Source organism: Salmo trutta, chromosome 24, assembly GCF_901001165.1.
Source record: "Salmo trutta chromosome 24, fSalTru1.1, whole genome shotgun sequence".
Taxonomy (NCBI): Eukaryota; Metazoa; Chordata; class Actinopteri; order Salmoniformes; family Salmonidae; genus Salmo; species Salmo trutta.
This window is the reverse complement of record NC_042980.1, coordinates 18,596,922-18,613,444: the sequence shown is the minus strand read 5'-3', so window position 1 is coordinate 18,613,444 and position 16,523 is coordinate 18,596,922. Positions and strand designations below refer to the sequence as shown.

General features: G+C 42.5%; 1 protein-coding gene across 1 annotated transcript in view; it reads right to left on the bottom strand.

Annotated features, from left to right (window-relative positions):
- lypd6b (LY6/PLAUR domain containing 6B) overlaps positions 1-16,523 on the bottom strand; it is a 54,410-nt gene that overhangs the window by 5,084 nt on the left and 32,803 nt on the right. The window contains exons 2-3 of the mRNA XM_029711331.1: positions 1,640-1,780; positions 1,396-1,494 (exon numbers count right to left, since the gene is read on the bottom strand). Coding sequence (XP_029567191.1) covers positions 1,396-1,494; positions 1,640-1,763 — 223 coding nt within the window. The 5' untranslated portion in view covers positions 1,764-1,780. The remainder of the gene's footprint in view (positions 1-1,395; positions 1,495-1,639; positions 1,781-16,523) is intronic.

Here is a 16,523-nt window from a genome sequence, read left to right as displayed (position 1 = left end):
TTTTTTCCCCCTCATCAATCTATACACAACACCCCATAATGACAAACCAAATACAGGTTATACATTTTTGCTAATATTACACCTCCAATTGACTCAAATTATGTCAATTAGCCTATCATTTTCTGGAATTTTCCAAGTTGTTTAAAGACACAGTCAACTTAGTGTATGTAAACTTCTGACCCACTGGAATTGTGATAAAGTGAATTGTAAGTGAAATAATCTGTCTGTAAACAATTGTTGGAAAAATTACTAGATATCCTAACCGACTTGCCAAATCTATAGTTTGTTAAGAAGAAATTTGTGGAGTGGTTGAAAAACGAGTTTTAATGACTCCAACCTAAGTGTATGTAAACTTCCGACTTCAACTGTATCTGATGCAAAAGATCAGAGCATTTAGCTTAAAATGTTGATAAACTATTATTTCTTAACATTATTAGTCCAGCAATGCGCACAAGGCAGTAGGCTACGCTCAAATGTTAATTTGGCTACTGGACAATGAAATAAAGTTGAAAAACAATAGAACATGAGAGAAATAGGCTACTGGTTTCATAGCATGTAAAAAATAATTGCCTCTACGAATATGGTAGGATTTTGCCTAGGATACTTTGAAGCAGGGTAAAATGTATGTCGTAAAATGTTCAGGTTTCAAACAATTAAGTAGCTTTATGTTTTGAAAATGGATACTGCCTCCAGCTCATTGCAAAGATGTGTGACGGTCTGATGAAGCCTGCCTTCAAGCGCGCATGAATTACCAGTTGAGAAATAAAAATACTTGCTATTTTTAATCGTGGCCCAAAATCTATTTTTAACACAGGATTGCACTTAGAACTGTTGCGCAATGATTGGGCTTATAAAAGTTCTGTCTGACAGATTTTCCACTAAAAGGCTCTGTATCTGTATGCCGTGCATGTGATAAATAAGAAACATAAATATACCTACGTGCCAATTCAATTGTTTTTCTCCTCCTGGACAATTGGCCGGAGACAATTTTTATTTAAATCGGCTTTTCTTTTATTACCGGCTAACAGAAACTCTGCTACATAGAGATGCCACCAATTATTGGTCATGTAAATTTGGTTAAAAGTCACAGAGAAGTCATGGAAGTCATGAAATCAAAATGTGTATGTTCCCTTAACAGTGAATAATCAGAGGTTTCTATAGCATAATGTCATTTGGGAATTTCTGTGAACGTAGTCTAATGGACCGACTTGAAAAATGACTGCTCCTGCACCTCTTTCAAGCATTGGCTATAACAGCATAATCATAGGGTATTAAAACAGTGTAACAGCAACAATAACAATGATTATTAAGTACTGGTTAACCCTATCAGTCATGCCAATGAGAAACACTAATATCTGACAGTATCTGTGTGAAACAACAGAAGGTACTACTCACTCTGTGGACACCACTTGTCCTCAGCCCAGCGGTTACAGTTGTAGTTGTCTGCAGCTTGCTCGCAGGTGAAGCACTTGAAGCTCTTAGGGAATGGAGTGGCTGTAAAGACATTCCCACACTGTGTGAATCTATGTTTTCACTCACATTGCTTCTGTTCAAACTTTTGTTTTGATGGATTCAAGTATAAAAAGTTGACGACATTGTTGAAGACATGACATCATTTCAACGAGTAAGCAGAACGTACCTTCCACAGGTGGTTTGACGTTGTAGAAGTTGATGCGATCAGCTGTAACCTGGTCACATATGGCCACCAGCGCCAGGAGTTGGATAGCAGCGGTGAGGTGCAGGGCCATGGAGAAGGACATCATCACAGTCTATCAGCAACCTGAACCACAGCAACAGAAAGAATCAGGAATGGACATACAGTGAGGGAAAAAAGTATTTGATCCCCTGCTGATTTTGTACGTTTGCCCACTGACAAAGAAATGATCAGTCTATAATTTTAATGAAAGGTTTATTTGAACAGTGAGAGACAGAATAAATACAAAAAAATCCAGAAAAACGCATGTCAAAAGTGTTATAAATTGATTTGCATTTTAATGAGGGAAATAAGTATTTGACCTCCTCTCAATCAGAAAGATTTCTGGCTCCCAGGTGTCTTTTATACAGGTAACGAGCTGAGATTAGGAGCACACTCTTAAAGGGAGTGCTCCTAATCTCAGTTTGTTACCTGTTTAAAAGACACCTGTCCATAGAAGCAATCAATCAATCAGATTCCAAACTCTCCACCATGGCCAAGACCAAAGAGCTCTCCAAGGATGTCAGGGACAAGATTGTAGACCTACACAAGGCTGGAATGGGCTACAAGACCATCGCCAAGCAGCTTGGTGAGAAGGTGACAACAGTTGGTGCGATTATTCGCAAATGGAAGAAACACAAAAGAACTGTCTCCCTCGGCCTGGGGCTCCATGCAAGATCTCACCTCGTGGAGTTGCAATGATCATGAGAACGGTGAGGAATCAGCCCAGAACTACACGGGAGGATCTTGTCAATGATCTCAAGGCAGCTGGGACCATAGTCACCAAGAAAACAATTGGTAACGCACTACACCGTGAAGGACTGAAATCCTGCAGCGCCCGCAAGGTCCCCTTGCTCAAGAAAGCACATATACATGCACGTCTGAAGTTTGCCAATGAACATCTGAATGATTCAGATGACAACTAGGTGAAAGTGTTGTGGTCAGATGAGACCAAAATGGAGCTCTTTGGCATTAACTCAACTCGCCGTGTTTGGAGGAGGAATGCTGCCTATGACCCCAAGAACACCATCCCCATCGTCAAACATGGAGGTGGAAACATTATGCTTTGGGGGTGTTTTTCTGCTAAGGGGACAGGACAACTTCACCGCATCAAAGGGACGACGGATGGGGCCATGTACCGTCAAATCTTGGGTGAGAACCTCCTTCCCTCAGCCAGGACATTGAAAATGGGTCGTGGATGGGTATTCCAGCATGACAATGACCCAAAACACACGGCCAAGGCATCAAAGGAGTGGCTCAAGAAGAAGCACATTAAGGTCCTGGAGTGGCCTAGCCAGTCTCCAGACCTTAATCCCATAGAAAATCTGTGGAGGGAGCTGAAGGTTCGAGTTGCCAAACATCAGCCTCGAAACCTTAATGACTTGGAGAAGATCTGCAAAGAGGAGTGGGACAAAATCCCTCCTGAGATGTGTGCAAACCTGGTGGCCAACTACAAGAAACGTCTGACCTCTGTGGTTGCACACAAGGGTTTTGCCACCAAGTACTAAGTCATGTTTTGCAGAGGGGTCAAATACTTATTTCCCTCATTAAAATGCAAATCATTTCATAAAATATTTGACATGCGGTTTTTTTCTGGATTTTTTTGTTGTTATTCTGTCTCTCACTGTTCAAATAAACCTACCATTAAAATTAGACTGATCATTTCTTTGTCAGTGGGCAAACGTACAAAATCAGCAGGGGATCAAATACTTGATTATACAGTGAGGGAAAAAAGTATCATTTTAGCCTTTGCAAGCTCATGTAACATAGAACCAGGTGAATGGGAAAGGAGAAAATGAGGAAAAGAAGAATAAACGAAAGTGGATATTGAAAACAAGAAGAAGGAACAGGTTGGCCCTCTCTGGGACATTGAGAAGTTGGATTATCATGGAATTTAATCACTCCATGCCCTGCCCTGACCACGTTTACCTGATCCTGAGGGGGCAAGCCTCAGAGCTGAGGGGGAGGACCTCAGAGAGCTGCTGAATGGTTCTGGTCTCTATCAGATCTTTGAACCTTGACTTCTGACCCTTGGCCAGATGGGGCGGGGTAATCAGAGAGTCACGGCTGAGAGAGCAAACTAGCTCACTGGGGTCCAGAGGAGTCCATTGAGGGGCTGAAGAGACTGATCCTTCCCTGTCTAAAGCTGCTTTTTGAGCAGGCAATGGATAGTAGCCACTTATGAGAAGAGGAAAGAGCGATCGTTGGCTGCTCTTTGGGGAGCTTTTGATAAGCCGAACATTATTGTTAATTGTTGTTTATATCACATATTATTATTATCACATTTGTCATCAAGCATCATGAATGTAGCCATACTGGATGGCCGCCGTTTTGCAAGCTCCGACCCCACTTTGCTATTTTGTGAGTCTTCCGTCATCTATTTTTACGAAATGTATTCGCTAACATTTCCTGCCTCTTCAACAACAACCGGTTTGCTGACTCTAGCGTGTTGGAAGTGTCGACCCATTGTTCACCTGTCTTGTAATACCTGATGGTCTAATGCCGACCCTTCTACCTCCCAAGGGAGTTTTCATCTGTTATTGTGACTGTTGTATACATTCCACCTTAGGACAAGAAAAAGAACAAGCTGGCAATTAACGAACTGCACGAGGCAATAAACAAGCAGGATAACTGGAGGCAGTTTTTATGGTTGCCAGCAATTTTAATTCTGTGTCAATTCTGCCGATAACATCGACAAGCTAACCACCTCCGTCACAGGCTTCATTAGGAAATGCATTGGCGATGTTGTTCCCACAGTTGAGGTTTGCTGCCTTCCCAATCAAAAGCCCTGGATTAACACCAAGGTTGGCGCTAAACTAAAGGACAGGGCTACCACACACAGGGCTATCGCAGACAACCCTGAGGCTACAAGTAGAAGAACAAGTACAAGAAGTCCCGCTATGACCTCTGCAGAGTCATCAAACGAGTAAAAGGAAAATATAGGCTCAGACGTCCACCACATATGGCAGGGGCAACAGTCCATTACGGATTACAAAGGAAGACCCAGCCGTGATCTGCCCAACGATGCCGCTCTACCAGACAAACTCAATGCATTTGGGAGTGAACACCTCCTTCTGCAACTTGATCCTGGACTTCCTGATGGGCCGACTCCAGGTAGCGAGGGTAGGCAACATCACCACCACACTGACCCTCAACACGGGGGCCCCACAGGGGTGTGTGACAGGGTTCAATATTTTCCCAGTATTTTACAAATGTCCCACCCTGAGAATAAATCACTTTTCTCCCAGGTAACCCGGTATTTCCCGCCAAGACCAGAATTGTCATTCTAAAGCATATAAATATGTCTGGATTTGATTAGAGCTTTGATCAGCATGAATATTCAAGCCTAATGCTACCTGAGCCTGATGTGCCATACATTAAAGACATTTGTTTGAGCCCTACATTAAAGAAATGTTATGATCCCAAGTCCAAAAAAGCTGAAATCATTGTGCCGTTATCCAATACATAGCCTATGATATATTCGCTACCTCACATTACACAGGACAGAAAAACATAAAAGCCCATAGATGTAGCTATGCTCTCTTGGGTGAATAAATTAAACAATCTCCAGTAGCCTTATCTTTTTGAGTGTGGACTGTATTACTGTACTGTATTATACTGTAATATATGGACTGGAATTACGGACCTTGTTCAAACCATGAAACTGGGAGAGAACATGGGATAATGGTGCAGGACATGCAGCCTACAGGCTAGCGAATTAGATTTTAATTTTGAAATATAATAGGGCCTATTTTACATTTTTATAAGATAATTAGACTACCTTTCAAAAACATTTTTTGTAAAATTTTACCTTTATTCAACTAGGCAAGTCAGTTAAGAACAAATTCTTATTTACAATGACGGCCTACACCGGCCAAACCCAGACGATGCTGGGTCAATTGTGCGCCGCCCTATGGGACTCTCAATCACGGCCGGTTGAAATAAAGCCTGGATTCGAGCCTCTAATATTTCCCCTAATGTTGTGTGACGTGCGTATTAGCCTATGTCCTCTTCCTCTCATTGTTGCTTCATTCCTTCCTCACTTTCAACAGTTAAATGAAATAAATGTCGTTGTCCTCATCTTCATCCTTGTAATGACATGCTTGAATAATATAGGACCAGTGGCGATTTTAGCCTGTAAATCTTGGTGGGGTAAAAAGAATACATAAATAAAAATATGCATGCCAGCAAAGCTACTACACAACACTAAACAATACATTAATTGCACTATAACTGTGCCAAATGGTGCCTACAAACTGTTAGGGCCCACATAACGCTGTCTCAACAGCAGAGCCATGTCTGGCGAAACAGTTCATTAAGCCTCATTTACTGCCTTTTAAAAAAACATAACTGATATGGCAATTGAAATGTGCAAACTATGGCAAAAGAGGACGACGAGCAGATAAGAAGCAATCCGTAATTTCGATTAAGACCATTAATGAGCGAGCTAGGACGGACGTAGTCAATAGAACTATTTGTTCAGCACTTTTGAAATGTACAACGACAGAATTCAGAACATGGGCCATTCTTACAGTATTCTCTCTGTACACCAAGTCAGAACCGTAGGATAAATAAAGGGCACATATAAGCAGACAATGAAAGCTCTTTCAATATTCAGTGATTACATTTCTCTAAAACATAGGCTACATGTGCACCACCAAGTCAGAACAGTAGTTGAAATTAAGAGTGGATAAGGGACCAAATTATTAGGGTGAGACACATGGGTTACTAACAGCTTACTACACAACATAGACTTAGTATTATTTTCTTAGCTACAGTATACATATCTCCCTGGCATATTACATAATTTATGCAGCAGCATACAAGACATTTTTGTACTCACATTGTTGTGCTGTGCTCACTTGAACAGGAAGGTGGCGCGGCGGTCCTTCGTGGGCAAATTTTGTCAACAAACTTTGTCATCAAATTCTGGCATTCTCTGGATTTATGGTGCTTTCAAGACAACTGGGAACTCAGAAAAAAACAAGGTCGAATCATGATGACATCTGTGATCTTCAGGTCGGAGCTCTAGAAAGAGACCCGAGTTCCGGACTTGCAATTCCGAATAGGATGAATGTTCAAAACGTATTTTCCCAGTTGGACCTGTTTTTTTCAGAGTTGCCAGGTGTCTTGAACTCACTGAAGTCAGATTTCCCATTTACACCACCATAGAAAGCACTGAGCTAGGCTGAAACACCAGCATTTTGGAGCTGCATTACTCAAGAAAGCAAAAAAGAGACAAAGTTTGTATGCAGCTTTATTAACTCAATTTTTATTATTATTATTATATATATATTTTATTGTTTGCAAACTGATATGTGACACATATTAATGTCAAAAAGACGCAGATGTCACGGATGCTACGCTACAGGACTGTTTTGCTAGCACAGACTGGAATATGTTCCGGGATTCATCCAATGGCATTGAGGAGTATACCACCTCAGTCATCGGCTTCATCAATAAGTGCATCAACGATGTCGTCCCCACAGTGACCGTACGTACATATCCCAACCAGAGGCCATGGATTACAGGCAACATCCACATTGAGCTAAAGGCTAGAGCAGCCGCTTTCAAGGAGCTGGACACTAATCCGGACGCCTATAAGAAATCCCGCTATGCCCTCAGACGAACCATCAAACAGGCAAACCGTCAATACAGGATTAAGATTGAATCCTACACACCGGCTCTGATGCTCGTCGGATGTGGCAGGGCTTGAAAACTATTACAGACTACAAAGGGAAACCCAGCCAGCTGCGAGCTGCCCAGTGACGAAAGCCTACCAGACGAGCTAAATGCCTTTTTGCTACGAGGCAAGCAACACTGAAGCATGCAGGACAGGACCAGCTATTCCGGAAGACTGTATAACGCTCTCGGTTCAGATATCAGTAAGTGGACTGGAGGCAGGGCATGAAAGGGATAACGAATCCAGTTGTTTGTGTCATCCGTTTCAGGAAAGTACCTGCATAATTGCGCACTCAACTCACTCAGGTGCTTCGCTTTATCACATTTGACATTGTCTGTAAGCTTGAGTTCATTTGCACACAAAAAAATCATACAATGATGGAAAAACCTGTGTGCTGTCCTTGTTAATGCAGACAGAGAAGAGCTCCAACTTCTTAATCATAGCCTCAATTTTGTCCCGCACACTGAATATAGTTGCGGAGAGTCCCTGTAATCCTAGATTCAGATCATTCAGGTGAGAAATAACATCACCCAGATAGGCCAGTCGTGTGAGAAACTCATCATCATGCAAGCGGTCAGACAAGTGAAAATGATGGTCAGTAAAGAAAACTTTAAGCTCGTCTCTCAATAAAAAAGAAAACGTGTCAATACTTTGCCCCTTGATAATCATTGCACTTCTCTATGTTGTAAAAGCGTTACATGGTCGCTGCCCATATCATTGTATAGTGAAGAAAATACATGAGAGTTCAGGGGCCTTGCTTTAACCAAGTTAACCATTTTCACTGTAGTGTCCAAAACGTCTTTCAAGCTGTCAGGCATTCACTTGGCAGCAAGAGCCTCTCGGTGGATGCTGCAGTGTACCCAAGTGATGTCGGGAGCAACTGCTTGTACGTGCATTACCACTCCACTATGTCTCCCTGTCATGGCTTTTGCACCATCAGTACAGATACCAACATGAGCAGCAGCTATGTTTGGCTACATACGGACCGTTAGTGGAATTCCCGCGAGAGAGTAATGGTTAATGTGATTGGATGTTAATTATTTGACTAGGATACCTGTATTTGACATTGTGTTGTTATTTCGCTGAACACTAGATGATTTAATTTTATTTTGGGCAGTGAAACAAGGCTACTCAGGCGAAGAAAAGAAAACTCACCCAAATGTATAGCCCTGTTGGAAAATATAAATTGACTGTTTGAAAATGTGAATCGCATTTTTATTTGGCGTACCCCCGATGGCATTGCGCGTACCCCAGTTTGGGAATACCTGCCCTAGACCCACTCCAAACTCAACAGATCCACAGATGACGCAATCTCAATCACACTCCACACTGCCCTTTCCCACCTGGACAAAAGGAACACCATAGTGCCCACAAAGCTCATCACAAAACTAAGGACCCTGGGACTAAACACCTCCCTCAGAAACTGGATCCTGGACTACCTGACGGGCTGCCCCCAGGTGATAAAGGTAGGCAACAACACATTTGCCACACTGATCCTCAACACTGGGGCCCGTGATTTGTCCCCTCCTGTACTCCCTGTTCACCTACGACTGCATGGCAAACACGACTCCAACACTATCATTAAGTTTGCTGACGAAACAACAGTGGTAGGCCTGATTACCGACAACGATGAGACAGCCTATAGAGAGGAGGGCAGAGACCTGGCAGTGTGGACTACAGGAAAAGGTGGGCCGAACAGGCACCCATAAACATCGACTGGGCTGTAGTGTAGCGGGTCAAGAGATTCAAGTTCCTTGGCGTCCACATCACCAACAAACTATCATCGTCCAAACACACCAAGACAGCCGTGACACCAACACCCCCCCCCCCCCCGAGACTGGAAAGATTTGGCATGGATCCCCAGATTAGAGGTCGACCGATTATGATTTTTCAACGCCGATACCGATTGTTGGAGGACCACGATACCGATTAATCGGCTGATTTATTTATTTGTAATAATGACAATTACAACAATACTGAATGAACACTTATTTTAACTTAATATAATACATCAATAAAATCTATTTAGCCTCAAATAAATAACGAAACATGTTCAATTTGGTTTAAATAATGCAAAAACAAAGTGTTGGAGAAGAAAGTAAAAGTGCAATATGTAAATATGTAAAAAAGCTAACGTTTAAGTTCCTTGCTCAGAACATGAGAACATATGAAAGCTGGTGGTTCCTTTTAACATGAGTCTTCAATATTCCCAGGTAAGAAGTTTTAGGTTGTAGTTATTATAGGAATTATAGGACTATTTCTCTCTATAAAATTTATATTTCATATACCTTTGACTATTGGATGTTCTTATAGGCACTTTAGTATTGCTAGTGTAACAGTATAGCTTCCGTCCCTCTCCTCGCTCCTACCTGGGCTCGAACCAGGAACACATCGACAACAGCCACCCTCGAAGCAGCGTTACCCATGTAGAGCAAGGGGAAAAACTACTCCAAGTCTCAGAGCGAGTGACGTTTGAAACGCTATTAGCGCGCCCCCGGCTAACAAGCTAGCCATTTCACATCGGTTACACCAGCCTCATCTTGGGAGTTGACAGGCTTGAAGTCATAAACAGCCCAATGCATTGTGAAGGGCTGCTGGCAAAACGCACAAAAGTGCTGTTTTGAATGAATGCTTACGAGCCTGCTGCTGCCTACCATCGCTCAGTCAGACTGCTCTATCAAATCATAGACTTAATTATAACATAATAACACACAGAAATACGAGCCTTAGGTCATTAATATGGTCGAATCCGGAAACTATCATCTCGAAAACAAATAGTTTTTCCTGTCAGTGAAATACGGAACCATTCCGTATTTTATCTAACGAGTGGCATCCCTAAGTCTAAATATTCCTGTTACATTGCACAACCTTCAATGTTATGTCATAATTACGTAAAACTCTGGCAAATTAGTTCGCAACGAGCCAGGCGGCCGAAACTGTTGCATATACCCTGACTCTGCGTGCAATGAACGCAAAATGACACAATTTCACCTGGTTAATATTGCCTGCTAACCTGGATTTCTTTTAGCTAAATATGCAGGTTTAAAAATATATACTTCTGTGTATTGATTTTAAGAAAGGCATTGATGTTTATGGTTAGGTACAGTCGTGCAACAATTGTGCTTTTTTTCCGCAAATGCGCTTTTGTTAAATCATCCCCCGTTTGGCGAAGTTGGCTGTCTTTGTTAGGAAGAAAGTCTTCACAGTTCGCAACGAGCCAGGCGGCCCAAACTGCTGCATATACCCTGACTCTGTTTGCAAGAGAAGTGACACATTTTCCCTAGTTAAAAGAAATTCATGTTAGCAGGCAATATTAACTAAATATGCAGGTTTAAAAAATATATACTTGTGTATTGATTTTAAGAAAGGCATTGATGTTTATGGTTGGAGCAACATGTACCTAAGCGATTATATGCAACGCAGGACAGGCTAGATAAACTAGTAATATCATCAACCATGTGTAGTTAACTAGTGATTATGATTGATTGATTGTTTTTTTATAAGATAAGTTTAATGCTAGCTAGCAACTTACCTTGGCTTCTTACTGCATTCGCTTAAGAGTGCAATGTAAAGCAGGTGGTTAGAGCATTGGACTAGTTAACCATAAGGTTGCAAGATTGAATCCCCGAGCTGACAAGGTAAAAATCTGTCGTTCTGCCCCTGAACAAGGCAGTTAACCCACCGTTCCTAGGTCGTCATTGAAAATAAGAATGTGTTCTTCTTAACTGACTTGCCTTGTTAAATAAAGGTAAAAAAAAAAAAAAAAAAAAAAAAAAAAAATTTTTTTTAAAAAATCGGCGTCCAAAATACCGATTTCCGATTGTTATGAAAACTTGAAATCGGCCCTAATTAAATCGGCCATTCCAATTAAATCGGTCGACCTCTACCCCAGATCCTCAAAAAGTTATACAGCTGCACCATCCAGCATACTGACCAGTTGCATCACCGCCTGGTATGGCAACTGCTTGGCTTCTGATTGTAAGGCGCTAGAGGGTAGTGCGTACGGCCCAATACATCAATACATCACTGGGGCCAAGCTTCCTGCCATCCAGGACCTACATACTAGGCGGTGTCAGAGGAAGGCCCAAAAAAGTGTCAAAGACTCCAGTCACTCAAGTCATAGACTGTTCTCTCTGCTACCGCACGGCAAGCGGTACTGGAGAGCCAAGTCTAAGACCAAAAGGCTCCTTAACAGCTTCTACCCCCAAGCCATAAGACTGCTGAACAATTAAACAGATGGCCACCCGGACTATTTACATGGACCTCTCCTCTTCTTTCAAACTCCCTGTGAGTTCTATTGGCTGCTGTACTTAACATTCAGAAAACAAAAGCTTGTTAGGCACCTCTATTTTGGATGCAATTTGAATGGAATTGATGGAGAGAGAGAAAGTGTCACACCCTGATCTGTTTCACCTGTGCTTGTCTCCACCCCCTCCAGGTGTCACCCATCTTCCCCATTATCCCCTGGGTATTTACACCTGTGTTTTCTGTCTGTCAGTTCGTCTTGTTTTGTCAAGTCAAGCAGCGTGTTACTCCGTGCGCCTGCTTTTTCCTTTTCACTAGTCCTCCCGGTTTTGACACTTGCCTGCCTTGAAGCCGAACCCGCCTGCCTGACCATACTGCCTGCCCAGACCTCGAGCCTGCTTGCCACTCTGTACCTCCTAGACTCTGACCTTATGATTTTTTTGCCTGTCCACGACCACTCTCTTGCCTGCCCCTTGGATACTAATAAATAGAGACTCGAACCATGTGCCCTTATAGACTGTGAGAGTGCTCGCATGCACGCTGATTTAAAGCAACGATAATCAAGTAATAGGCTGTTTTAAAACTCTGTAGCTGCAATTTAAAAAAAAGCATCTTTACAATGAAAAAATAAGGTGACTCCTGAAAGCCAGATGGAGATGTGTAAATTAGACATAGATGCTACAGCAGATTTTTCTACCTTTTACAAGAAAAAAGTTACCATGATGAGATGACACATGCACTGTCAACTGCGCTCCATACTGAGATGCGCTTTCTGTCCCCACCCTGAGCGTTGATGATTGATCATCAAGATAGCAGAGAATAGGCGTGGTCCGTAGAGATGGCATATAATTTAACAGTTCTATTTCACCTCATGCTGTTCATAGAAATAACGTATTATAATTTACCGGTTTCTCGCAGTTATTTATCCCAGGAAAGGGAGTGGGGGGCAGCATTCCACCATCCACATCGACGTGGCTGCAGTGGAGCAGATCGAGAGTCTCAAGTTCCTGGGAGTCCAAACCCCTGAGGACTTAAAATGGTCCACACACGCGCACAGACTTGAAGAAGGTGCAACAGCGCCTCTTCGCCCTCAGGAGGTTGAAAAGCTTTGGCATGGGCCCTCAAATCCTCAAAAAGTTCAATATGTGTGCAATTGTGAGCATCTTGACTGGCTGCATCACTGCTTGGTATGGCAATAGCAACGCCCTCGATCGCATCGCGCTACAGAGGGTGGTGCAGGCAATCCAGTACATCACTGGGGCCGAGTTCCCTGCCATCTAGGACCTCTATATCAGGAGGTGTGAAAGGAAGGCAAGGAAAATCGTTAGTCACCCAAGCCATAGACTGTTCTCTCTGTTTCCGCACGGCAAGCAGTACCGGTGCATCAAGTCTGACACCAACAGACTCCTGAGCAGCTTCTCTCCGCAAACCACAAGACTGCTAAATAGCTAACTAAATACACTGAACAAAAATATAAACGCAACATGTAGTATCGGTCCCATGTTTCATGAGCTGAAATAAATGATCCCTGAAATTTTCCATACTCACATAAAAACGTATTTCTCTGAATTCTTTTGCACAAATTTGTTTACATTCCTGTTAGTGCGCATTTCTCCTTTGCCAAGATAATCCATCCACCTGACAGGTGTGGCATATCAAGAAGCTGATTAAACAGCATGATCATTACACAGGTGCACCTTCTGCTGGGGACAATAAAAGGCCACTCTAAAATGTGCAGTTTTGTCACACAACATAATACCACAGATGTGTCAAGTTTTGAGGGAGCGCACAATTGGCATGCTGACTGCAGGAATGTCCACCAGAGCTGTTGCCAGATAATGTAATATTAATTTCTCTACCATAAGCCGCTTCCAACGTTGTTTTAGATAATTTGGCAGTACGTTAACCGGCCTCGAAACCGCAGACCACGTGTAACCACGCCAGCCCAGGACCTTCCCTTCTGGCTCCTTCACCTGCGAGTTCGCCTGAGAACAGCTACCGAGACAGCTGATGAAACTGAGCAGTATTTCTGTCTGTAACAAAGCCCTTTAGTGGGGGAAAACTCATTGTGATTGGCTGGCCCTGGCTCCCCAGCGGGAGCCATGGCTGCGCCACTACCCAGTCATGTGAAATCCGTAGATTAGGGTCTAATGAATTTATTTGAATTGACTGATTTCCTTACATGATTTGTAACTCAGTAGAATTGTTGAATGTTGCATTTATATTTTTGATCAGTATATATTGTTATTGATTACTGCATTGTTGGGTTTAGAGCTTGCAAGAAAGGCATTTCAATGTACTTGTGCATGTGACATTAAAACTTGAAACAGGCAAAACAGAAGACCGGAGATGGTCTGAACACAAAGCCGCTTCAGCTGAACAATGCACACATGTGAAACACCCCAGAGAGAAAGTCTAACAGCAGATAATTGTGATTCTTATATCATTCAATTTGTCCTCTTAGATCAAGAAGGCAAGTATTTTGGGCCCAGACATTTCTGCAGACAGTTGGGTGCAGGCAGAACCCCCAAGGCACATGATTCAAATATCTAATAGGTTTAATAAATAACCAGGTGGAATTAGGATATTCTACAATGTTACTGGATTTTGTGTTGCACAGACAGATAAACAATTCATGAACATTACAATCCCTTCCCAGTGACATAATGAATATTGTGTTGTTGATTGATGGTGTGGAGATCTTTTTAAATCTGAAAACATCATATGCTCAAAATCATTAGCAAATAGCTTTTTTTTTTACTATGTCAGCACTAAATCAACACTAACCTGTGTTAACCCGAGATTATCAGCCTCTGTGGAGACATAAATCACACTCTGGCATTGACATACAACTAATTCAATACCTGAACACAAACACCCCTCTTATCTCACTTTACAAAACAAACCATCTTTGAACAAACCCAGAAAAACAGAACCATCAATCTCTCAAGAGTCACACTCCACAGGTCTTTGTAAGGGCAGAGCAGAGCTTTTGAGTAAATACCCTTTTTATACCTCTGTGAAATTTGGAGGAGTTGGACTTCGTAGCATGCAAGAGGTTTACAGGTCAAGTGACCCTGTGGCCAAGGTATTTGCTGGAATATGCATGTACTTGTTGTGCCTCGCGAGACACTATATTTAGGCTCTCTCTCATCTCCAACTGTCCTCAGTTCCAGGAATTCTCTCTCACAGGAGCAATGCTGAGTCGGAGTGGAGCAAACGCACATTTAGGCATCCCAAGCGGGTGTCACAAGCAGGTGGCTGTCATCATTAGAAAATGCTGATAGTCCATCTTGTAGTATTTGTCAAGTAACGATGCAAAAAAATTATATTCGGAGGTTTCAGATCAGACCCATTTCCCCATCCTGGCAAACCACAATTACTATTATACAACACACTGGAAGTTTATTTCAGATTAGCGGAGAGACAGATTCAAACTACACTGACATTTCTGAAGATGTTTTGTGTTTTTAGCCACATTTTTTTTTGTACTATTATCTAGGTTAAGTAGCATTCCCATAAACAAGAAAAATCAAGTACATTTAATCACATTTCTTTAGAGGGCTATTGCCCAACCAAGCACACTGGCTGATAAGAAATCTAATGTGTAATGGTGTTGAAAACAAACAACGTGGTAATAATAGCATCTGTGAATGTGGGTTGTCCTACCAAAATGGCATTGTAAGTCAAATGTGAACAGTAGGGCTTACCTCCTAAAGTTCAAATGAAGTGAAATCTAATCCACATGTATGTATCAACAGAGATCAATAAAAGCCCTGTTTAACAGATCCTTTCAGGTCAGGTTGACTGCCTAGATGGATCCCTGGTTTACTAGAAGTAATTTCCTTCCCTGCCACTGCCGCCTTAACCCAGAGTTCATGAAGGGTCAGCGACCCCTAACTTCCTGACACCGCAGCAACTTGATTGGATGACATTTGGGGGTAGTGATGGAAACAGTCACAATCTGTCAGGAGAGTGTCAGCCAGTCTCCTCTCCAAGCCCCTCATTAGCATTCACATCAAAACACACACACACCATTTGGGGGAGGGGAGTACTCCAAAATACCCCTTATCTAGTGGGTTTGTCCATTAAGCAGCTAAAGGCAGCTTATATTAAACATGTGCCTGGGAGAGAGGGATTACTGGCCTATCATATTATGACACAAGTAATTTCCTCCTTCACAAAGCAAAGCCAGTTGGTAGCCTGGGAACAGGTTACATATTAGCCAGAGAACATATTAGTAGCTGTTACTGAGTCACACTCTAGTATTGATTTAAGTCACATGAACAGCTAGGTCTCTGGAGGCAACAACCAATTTATTGAGGTCCGTCTCCAAACATCTTAGCGTAGGTATGTTCCCCTGCTGCACACTCCCTAATCAAACACTGAGTTGAAACACAATATGATAAGACCGAGTTTGTGCTCTTTCGAAATGACTAGGCTATCTCTGGTTTTAGTACAAACTACAAAACAACCTCACCTTCCTTGAACCCTATTTTGGTCTTCCTCGCTTCCTTTAGGAAATCAGTAGGTTTTCCCCCTGGAGGTCACTGGGAGCAGTGTAGTTCCCATGACGAGGAAGGAAAGGAGTCGGGAAGGGGCACAATCACTTCCAAGCGCAGTCTCTGCAGGGGTGCAGACATTTTTAAGAGGACTTAACTACTTCCAGAGTTCTGAGTTCCGGAGCTCCGGTTAACCTCAGCTATGTCTGGAAAACACATTCCATTCCAGAAGCAGTGCAGCTGACTGGTGCTCCGTTCAGCTAACTAACCAGGCTGCTCCGTTCAGCTAACTAACCAGGCTGCTCCGTTCAGCTAACTAACCAGGCACCGGGCTCTGATTACACATCCACAGCATGTAGGGAGAAAAACACTGCACAGCAGCATTTTGTATTATTTTTTA